General features: G+C 41.1%; 1 protein-coding gene across 1 annotated transcript; it reads right to left on the bottom strand.

The window, feature by feature from the left end:
• Window positions 1–8,287: 8,287 nt before the first annotated feature.
• Window positions 8,288–9,589, bottom strand: BECN2 (beclin 2). The gene has a single exon (XM_004283492.3). The coding sequence runs from the start codon at window positions 9,584–9,586 to the stop codon at window positions 8,288–8,290; it is 1,299 nt and encodes a 432-aa protein (XP_004283540.1). The 5' UTR covers window positions 9,587–9,589.
• Window positions 9,590–10,324: the final 735 nt, after the last annotated feature.

The following is a 10,324-nucleotide window of genomic DNA, read 5'->3' as shown; positions in this document are numbered from 1 at the left end:
TAAACAAGACCAAAAGACAACCCTCAGAATGGGAGAAAATATTTGCAAATGAAGCCACTGACAAAGGATTAATCTCCAAAATTTACAAGCAGCTCATGCAGCTCAATATCAAAAATACGAACAACCCAATCCAAAAATGGGCAGAAGACCTAAATAGACATTTCTCCAAAGAAGATATACAGATTGCCAACAAACACATGAAAGAATGCTCAACATCATTAATCATTAGAGAAATGCAAATCAAAACTACAATGAGATATCATCTCACACTTGTCAAAATGGTCATCATTCAAAAATCTGTACAAACAATAAATGCTGGAGAGGGTGTGGAGAAAAGGGAACCCTCTTGCACTGTTGGTTGGAATGTAAATTGATACAGCCACTATGGTGAACAGTATGGAGGTTCTTTAAAAAACTAAAAGTAGACATATGAGAGCATGTGTTTATGTATGACTGGTTTACTTTGTTGTAGGGCAGAGACTAACACACCATTGTAAAGCAATTATACCCCAATAAAGATGTTAAAAAAAAAAAAAACTAAAAGTAGAACTACCATACAACCCAGCCATCCCACTACTGGGCATATACCCTGAGAAAACCATAATTCAAAATGAGTCATGTACCAAAATGTTCTTTGCAGCTCTATTTACAATAGCCAGAACATGGAAGAAACCTAAGTGTCCATCAACAGATGAATAGATAAAGAAGATGGGGCACATATATATAATGGAATATTACTCAGACATTTAAAAAAAAGGAAATTGAGTTTTTTGTAGTGAGGTGGATGGACCTAGAGTCTGTCATACAGAGTGAAGTAAGTCAGAAAGAGGAAAACAAATACCGTATGCTAACACATATATATTGAATGTAAGAAAAAAAATGTCATGAAGAGCCTATGGGCAAGATGGGAATAAAGACACAGACCTACTAGAGAATGGACTTGAGGATATGGGGAGGGGGCAGGGTAAACTGTGACAAAGTGAGAGAGTGGCATGGACATATATACACTACCAAGCGTAAAATAGATAGCTAGTGGGAAGCAGCCACGTAGCACAGGGAGATCAGCTCGGTGCTTTGTGACCACCTAGAGGGGTGTGATAGGGAGGGTGGGAGGAAGGGAGATGCAAGAGGGAGGAGATATGGGGACATATGTATATGTATAACTGATTCACTTTGTTATAAAGCAGAAACTAACACACCATTGTAAAGCAATTATAGTGCAATAAAGATGTTAAAAAAAAAAGTTTTTTGAGACACTTCCCTGGTGGCACAGTGGTTAAGAATCTGCCTTCCAGGCTTCCCTGGTGATGCAGTGGTTAAGAATCCACCTGCCAATGCAGGGGACACAGGTTCGAGCCCTGGTTCGGAAAGATCCCCCATGACGCAGAGCAACTAAGCCCATGCACCACAACTACTGAGCCTGCGCTGTATAGCCCATGAGCCGCAACTACTGAAGCCAGTTTTCCTAGAGCCCGTGCTCCACAACGAGAAGCCACCACAATGAGAAGCCTGCAATGAAGGCTTCGCAACGAAGAGTATCCCCCCTCACTGCAACTAGAGAAAGCCCACAAGCAGCAATGAAGACCCAATGTAGCCAAAAATAAATTAAAAAAAAAAAAAGAATCTGCCTTCCAATGCAGGGTATGAACGTTTGATCCCTGGTCAGGGAATTAGATCCCACATGCATGCCACAGCTAAGAGTTCACATGCCACAACTACGGAGCCCACAAGCCGCAACTAAGGAGCCCATGAGCCACAACTAAGTAGCCCGCCTGCCTCAACAAAGACCCAGCACAAGCAAAATAAATAAATAAAATAAAATAAAACAAAATAAAATAAAAAGTTTTTGAATATATAAAACATTATTTAACAGTTAAAATTCTGTGAAAAATATGCTCAGAAAAGTCTTACATCCATCTCTATCCCTTCCACTTCACTCCTTCTCCAATAGGTAACCTAAATTGAACAAAACCACTGCTGAAAGACATTTTTGAGACAATTGGTAAAATTAGTTTCTTCCTCGAGTTTTAGGTGAAACCAAGGTATAAATGATAATTTTATTAGTATGGCTATGATATTGGGGTTATGTAGATATAAAATGACATTCAAAAAAGAGTGATAAAGATTTGTGAATCAGTGCATATAGAATGGTCTCAATTTATAAAATAATAGAAAAGAAGTCAGAAATATGATCAACTTGGCCCTCTCTACCTGATGCCCAATGAAGATTGATACCGGACTTCCCTGGTAGTCCAGTGAGTAGGACTCCACGCTTCCAATGCAGGAGGCCCAGCTTTGATCCCTGGTTAGGGAACTAGATCCCACACGCATGCCACAACTAAGAGTTCACATACTGCAACTAAGAAGCCCGCATGCTTCAACTATGAGCCTATAAGCCTGCATGAGCCCACATGCCGCAACTGAAAGATTCCGCATGCTGCAGCTAAGACTCAGCGCAGCCAAAATAAATAAATAATTTTTTTTTTAGAAAAAAGATCTTAAGAAAAATAGAAGATTGTTACCAACCTCTATTTTAAGAGAACTCTTCAATGAGATCTTGAAGTTGTGCTGTGTCTTACTTATTTCAAGTTGCTGATTGAAGTCCAAACATTACTAAAGATCAAATTCCTCACTTGCAAGAATGCATAGATGTCTCTCCTCCTCACTCCAATTCATTTACTTAGGAACAAATAACATTGCTTTTACAGGATTTTCGCATTGATAAAACTCTTTCATAAACTGTATCTCATTTAGTTCTCAGAGAAACCATGTGAAATAAGCCAGAGGTTTCAAATTGGCCAAAGGGCCAAATGTGGCCCCCATAACTGTTTTATTTGACTCAAAATGTTTTCAAATATTTTGATTAGATACTGTGATTTAGAAACAAAGAAACGTCTTATAAAAATCTAGATACCCAGATTCCCCTGAAAAGTTGGAAAATCTTGAAGCAGGGACCCAGGATTCCAGGATGGAATTGGTTGAAGCTGCAGAGCCCTCAACCCCTATAGATAGTTCATGCACTTTCCAGTTTGCCACATTCTTAGGAGGCCAGATTTCTACCTTCTTGGCTATAGCTAAGGATACTTGAGTGTGCAGCTCTCCAGAGTTTGTATCCTTCCCAAGATGACCCAGATTGAGGAGAACTCTACTCCAGGGTTGCTTCCCCTCTACTGCAGAGTAGCCATGGCTTTCTAGCCATGCCACTGACTTTCAGCTTCCTGCACAGTTCCCTGTAGAGAGATCTGCTCAAAGACCATTGTCTAGAAGCTGGCCCAAGATTCTCCTGTGTAGCCACAGATAGAACTATTTACTGGTCACTGAGGGTCACTGTGATTTCATCAGGAGGCAACCATCCAGGATTCAATGAGTCTGCTCCCAACTGCTTTCAGAAAACTCTACTTAAAGGCTTTGTCTCTCAAGTGGCAATAAGTGTCTTTGGTTCTTCTCTACAAAGCTTCAATTCTAAGAGTTGACCTTCCTCTGGGGTGATAAATGTCCAGGAACAAAGTGATCCTCCTCACTTTCTAGTGAGACTTCTCTTCAGGGGTCCCAGACTTTCTTCTCAGCAGCTTCCCGTTAGAGCAATGGAATAAAGAAAATATGAGCAAAACTGGGCACTGCTACAACCACTGGAAGCCTTCATCTGCACTGGTCATAAACATGAGAACAGGCAATCCAGACATGGCTCTCATCTCTGTCATCCTTGACCCCGGGCCAAATACCAGCCCATTCTGAGAGCTCTCCTTTCACATACTTTTTCTTCAGATTCTTCCTTCTGATCTTGAATCTCAATGCAGTCCTTTCTCTATGGTCCCTGTAACCCTGTTCCATGATAAACTTCCTGAACTTCTTCCACTATTCAGTGCCCTTTTACTCTCCCTCATTCACTTCAGGCTTCAGAACTTGTTCTCCTTCTCCTTCCCAGTTCCCCTCACCACCATGTGCACATTCTCTCCCCAGTACCTCCTCAAAGTTGCTACTTCTTGCCAACAACCTGCAGCTTTGTTATAAATTATCCATATCTGCATCTCCTCCCACTTTCTCCCTAGTCTCCAAGAGCTGTATTTTCTCCTGTTCTGAATAGTCCTCTCAACTTCCTTCATGATTAGGTTTATTTCTCCTCTGACACTGTCAATTTTTGTAAACCCCTACCCCACCCTTATGCACACACTGTATTTTTAATCTTTCTCTACTATACTCTTATTTTAAAAAATATTTATTTATTTATTTGGCTGCATCGGGTCTTAGTTGCAGCACATGGGCTCTTCATTGTGGCATGTGGGCTCTAGAGTGCGGACTTAATAGCCCCGTGGCAGGTGGGATCTTAGTTCCCTGACCAGGGATCGAACCCACATCCCCTGCATTGAAAGGTGGATTTTTAACCACTGGACCACCAAGCAAGTCCCATACACCCTTAATTTTATACTGTAAAAATTGTCAGATTTGTCTCAGTTTTAGAATCCTCTGCTTTATCTATATTCTTCCCCATTGGTCAAAGGTCTCAAAAGAATTGTCCACATCCACTATCTCTTCTTCTTTACTTCCCTTTCACTCTTCCATCAACTGCCGGCTGGATCTTGCCATCATCACGCTGAAAGTTCTCTTATCAAAAGCAACAAAAATCTCCTACTTTTCTTCACTCTCTTCTCATAACTTTCTGGAAGATTTTTCTCTTTTCTCTTGCTTACTTCTGTTTATTCACCTAATTCTCTAACTATCACCTGCTATTTCCTTCATGAATTTCTCTAGGGCTGGTGTTTATGGGGACACCGCACCTTCCAACTTGCTGACTTAACGAGTGTTCCGTCCACTATAGTCTACACTGCTTCTGCTGTGACACTTATAAAATGCAAGTCTGTGACTTCTGGTGATTTGTCTACTGTGGCCAAGGTGTGTAGGGGTGGGCTTTCAAGGCTCTGTACTGCCTAGAAATTCAAAATTGGTGTGGTATTGATGACCCTCCAAGACCATGGTTTTTCTTATGTCTCCATCTTATTTCTCAACAGCAACACTCCCACTGAAATACACTGAGTTGCAGCCCTGCAGCTCCTGGCTGGTGGCCTGTCTATGCTTTTCTCTCTTTGTTCCAAATGCTCCCCCTGTTAAAAAGATTGTGACTTTGGAAGTCTGGAATGGACCTGACAGTTTTCATTTCTTACAAGTCTTAAGTGATGCTGGTACACCTTTTTCCATATTTTACTTTTCACAGCCTGGAACTTCTTTTTCTCTAAAAGTGATTTACCTAAGACAGTAACAGAAGGACAAATGCTGCACAGTTCCACTCATGAGAAATCTAAAACTGGGATTCCCTGGTGGTGCAGTGGTTAAGACTCTGCCTGCCAACACGGGGGACAGAGGTTCGAGCCCTGGTCCGGGAAGATCCCACATGCCACGGAGCAACTAAACCCGTGTGCCACAACTACTGAGCCGGTGCTCTACAGCCCGCAAGCCACAACTACGGAGCCCATGTGCTGCAACTACTGTGCTGCAACTACTGGAGCCCCTGCACCTAGAGCCTGTGCTCTGCAACAAGAAAAGCCACTGCAATGAGAAGCCCACGTACCACAACAAAGAGTAGCTCCCGCTCACCGCAACCAGAGAAAGCCCACATGCAACAATGAAGACCTAACACAGCCAAAATAAATAAATAAATAAATTTATTTAAAAAAAGGAAAGAAATCTAAAATAGTCAAACACATAGAAACAGAGTAGAATGGTGGTTGTTGGGGGCTGAGGGAAAGGGGAAATGGAGAGTTGCTATTCAGTGTGTATAGTTTCAATTGTACAAGGTGATTAAGTTCTGGAGATCTGCAGTACAACATTGTGCCTATACTTCACAACACTATACTGTACACTCAAAATCTAATGAGGTTGAATCTCATGTTAAGTGTTCTTAACACTGAATGAATGAATGAATGAGTGAGTGAATGAGTGAATAAATAAAACTGATTTACCTTTTATTTCAGGTGCCTAAAATCTCTTAGCCTAGTAGTTTCTGACACTCAAATGACTCCAATGGAAAATATGTACCTATGTGAGAAGTTTGGAGATGGAGAGAGGGAGTGGAGATAGTCACAAAATGAAACAGAATAATTCTGTGATTTATTCATTCAATTATTCATTGAGGATCTACTATGTGGCAGGCATTGTGCAAACTGTTGGGGACATAACTACAAACACGATATACATAGTCCATGACTTGATGGACTATGGCCTAGAGCAGGGGTCAGAAAACTATGGCCCACAGGCCAAATCCACCTTGCTATCTTTTTTGATGAATTAGTTTCACTACAACACAGCTATGCCCATTCATTTACACATTTTCTGTGGCTGGTTTTATGCTGTAACAGCACAACTGAATAGTTGCTACAATTTAGTAATTGCAACAGAGACCACATGGACCAAAAATCTTAAAGTATTCACTATTTGGCCTTTTACATAAAAAGTTTGCAAACCCCTGTTCTAGAACAATTGATAATATAGTTTTCTGTGCAAAAGGCTTTTTGTTACATTATTCTTAGGAATTTAACAGTTTGAACTATTTTAAAATTCTCTTTCTAATTGTTACTTATATATAGAAATACATTTGGTTTTTGTAATTGACTTTGTAGTCAGTGAATTTCTTAATTCACTTATTAATTCTAATCATTTATGTGTTGATTATTGGGATATCATTACACAGTTATGTCATGTGCAAATAAAAATTTTATTTTTTCCCTTCTAATCTTTATACCTTTTACTTCTAATCTATTGTACTATCTAGGATCACCAACACATGTTAAATAGAAATACTGATAACTAATATTCTGTACCTTTCCTAATCTCAAGTGGAAAGATTTTTTTTTTTAAATACAAAATTTTCATGGAAATACTTCATATATTCAAGGAATATATATTCTTGGAGTTATTTTTTCTCTAACTACTTTTAAATATTCAGTTTATATTACATGTTTTATAACCTAATCTTTTTACTTAATATATGGTAAGCAATTTCATTAAATATTATGTAAATATTCTTCTGTAACATCTTAATACCTACATGGTATTCCATTATATGTTTGGACCTTAATTCATTTAACCAATCTCCTAGGAGTTTTCTATCACCTCTGAGCCTGTGACAAATTAGTCAACTTCCTGTTCACATTTTCCACAGCAATGACTTCCATTTACAGATGCTGAGTATGTATGAGAGGCTGTTCTAGGCACCATCTGGACTACTAAGCTAAAGTAGCTCTCAGGAAGTTTGTAGTTTGGTTAGAAAACACACAGAAGAGCATGGGCAAAGACCAGATGGAGAATGGACTTAGCATGTTTGGGAACAGAAAGGAGCTGGGAGCAGTATAAGGTGAGCCTAGAGAGGCAGGCAGGACAGATCACCCAGGCTGAAAGCCATGGTAAGAATTTGGGACTTTATTCTGAGAGCAATGGAGAAGCAAGTAAATGACATGACACAATTTGATTTTTTTTTTTTTAAATTTTTTGGCTTCACTGCACGGCGCAGTGGCATGTGGGATCTTAGTTCCCCAACCAGGGATGGAACCCATGCCCCCTGCAGTGGAAGGGCAGAGTCTTAACCACTGGACTGTCAGGGAAGTTCCACAATTTGCATTTTTAAAAAGTCCTCTGGCTTTTACAACCTTCAGCTCTCTGTAAGGGCTTACCTTGTGACTCTTACCTGACCACTGATCAGCAGAAATGTTACCAGTCCTCTCTGGCCACCACAGCCCCTCACCTCCAGGTTAGTCTCAACATAATGGCACAGCCCAATGACACACGTTTCACTTTAAATCATTGAAGAAAGTGTTGAACTTTATTGAAAGTTTTTCTGGGATGAAGAGGAAGGGTTTACACTGTATATCACAGCAGAAATGTAATAATCTTTCAACATTTACTTCCTGACTCCAAAGTTCCACTACATAAAATGGTCCAAGTACTTTCCTCATAAAAAATTAAAGACCTCCACCTCTCTCCTTACTACCCCATCCTCTCACCCCCCACCCACCCCTCAGTTCTCTCTGCAATCTTTATCCCTTCTTAAGGAGGAATACTCTTGTCAACCTATGATTTCACCTTTGTCATTTTGAATGTTTGTCTGGGAAGAAAGGGAGAGGGAGGACAAAGCAAAGTCTTTTGGTTTGCTCTGGACAATAATCTTAAATTAGTGCCTGTATGGCCATCCATTTTTTAAATTATAAACATATTCTTCAGTTTTAAATTTTATCTGATAACATTTCACAAATAAAATCTTAAAGCAAAAAAAAAAAATCTCTCTCTCATAGAAAAAAAGTTATTTTTGACAATATCTTAAGGAGACCCAAGTGAGACTACACTCAAAATTTATAAGCATAAGCTTGAGTGCTTTTGTCCACTCCTCCTCTGTGTTCAAGTGGGTTCTGATGGAGTAGAATCCACCACTGCTGCCGGGGTCTTCCATCAGGCCTTTCTTCACATGAATCTTGTAGGGCAAACAGAGACCTGACCCACCTTTCTCAGCCAGTTCCTTGAACTGCTGCATGCAGTCCAGGAAAGCCATCATAGCCTGGTCAAATTTGTTATGCAAGAAAACATTCCGCTTCCCATTAGAGAACAATGGCAGCTCAATGCAGTCATCTGTTAAAGACTTCAGATAGGAATGGTTTCCACAGGGGATGAGTCGGTACCTCTGAAACTCCAGTCCAATTGTATTGGACAGGGCAAGGAGCAGCAAGGCTGTCTGTCCCCAGGCTATGTTAATCTCATTCCAGCACACAGGGACAGTGGGGAGGCAGCCCAATCTGAAGTTATTGATGGTAGTTAAGGGGCCATCATGCCAGATCTCAAATGTGGCATTAAAGACACTGGTTTTCTCCAGCTGGTGCCACTGGATCTGGGCGTACCATAGCCGCTTCTCCACACTACTCAGCTCGTCATGTAGTTCTAGTTGTTGCCATTTCAATTTACTGTAGTCCTTCTGGTACTGCTTTTCTCGCTGGTCCAGCATCTCAGTCTCTGCCTGGGCTGCCTCGAGATCTGCTGCTGCTCTTTCTCGGTTCTTTTCCACCTCCTCCAGCTCCTGGACCAGCCTCGTTTCCTCCAGCTCCAGGCCCTTCAGCTTCTCCTGCAGCGACTCCCTCTCCTCACTTATCAACTCCCTGGTCTCCAAACAGCGTTTGTAGCTCTGAATCTCGGATTCTGTGATGGTGAGTTGGACGTCCAGTTGCTCTAAAAGATTGTCAGTACAGTCCTCACACATGGGGTGGTCCACATCTGTTTCACCAGAGAGGATGTCAAACATGTCGCCTGCAGCCTTCTGGATGCTACTGAGAGTTCTCAGGGAGCCCAAATTCCCAAGCAGGGTGAAGCTGTCAGGATTGTCCCAGGACGTTCTGCCACCAGGGAGGCCAGGAAGAGTCCTGTAAGAGGCACCTTCCTGTAGATTTTCAAAATCTGCCTCCTCCCTGGAAGGAGGGCCTCCCTCCTGGGTTTTTCCTGGCTCCCCCTGAGCTGAGATGAGCATCAAAGCTTCAGGTTCTTGGGAGGTCTCCATGGACTGATTCAGTTTCAGGGGCTGGCTGCAGCGTTGGCAAATGAAGCAGAGGGAGGACATGGTGGAGGTCTTGACTCTCACCTTGACACTGTTCCCTCCCTCGGTCGCCAGGGAATTAACCCTTTATACCTTTTAAAACTCTTTCTAGAGGAGAGATTCTTTTCAAATGCATATCTCATCTTGTCACTGTCCTAAAAACGTTACAATGGTACCCTCCTTAGATACTTTTAGACCTCCCTTAACTCCTTATAGACAAGTGACTCTTTCTAAAAAGAAAAGCTGATCATCTTACTCCTCCTTTAACATTAAAGAGTAATCTTTCTAAAACTAAAATCTGATCATGGACACCTCCTTAAAATGTTTAATGCCCTTATCTTAAGATAAAGTCTAATCATCTTAACCTGACACCAAGACCTCTGCCCATCTTTCCAGCTTTTCCTCTCCCCATTTCCTGCCACCCTCACCATGTACTCCTGCATAATAACTGAATTTCAGTTCTTCCAACATTTCTTATTGTTCCGTCTGACTAGAACACTCTTCCTTTCCCTCTTTACCTGGATAACTTCTACCCATCCTTTAGGGTTAGGTGTCATTTCCTTCAGGAAGCCTTCCCTGACTACCAAATTTAGGCTTTCTGTTCTGATGACACATTTCACATTCTTTATCACATAGTAATGTAATGGGCATACATGTAATGGGCATACATGGAAAATATATTAGTTTAATTAACAAATCACACCAAATAATGTAGTTTGGAGGTTATGTATTTTGCCATCAGCTCAGCCAGAGATTAATACG

This window comes from Orcinus orca, chromosome 1 (assembly GCF_937001465.1).
Source record: "Orcinus orca chromosome 1, mOrcOrc1.1, whole genome shotgun sequence".
Classification (NCBI taxonomy): domain Eukaryota; kingdom Metazoa; phylum Chordata; class Mammalia; order Artiodactyla; family Delphinidae; genus Orcinus; species Orcinus orca.
The sequence above is the reverse complement of the archived record's forward strand: the minus strand, read 5'-3'. Positions and strand labels throughout refer to the sequence as shown.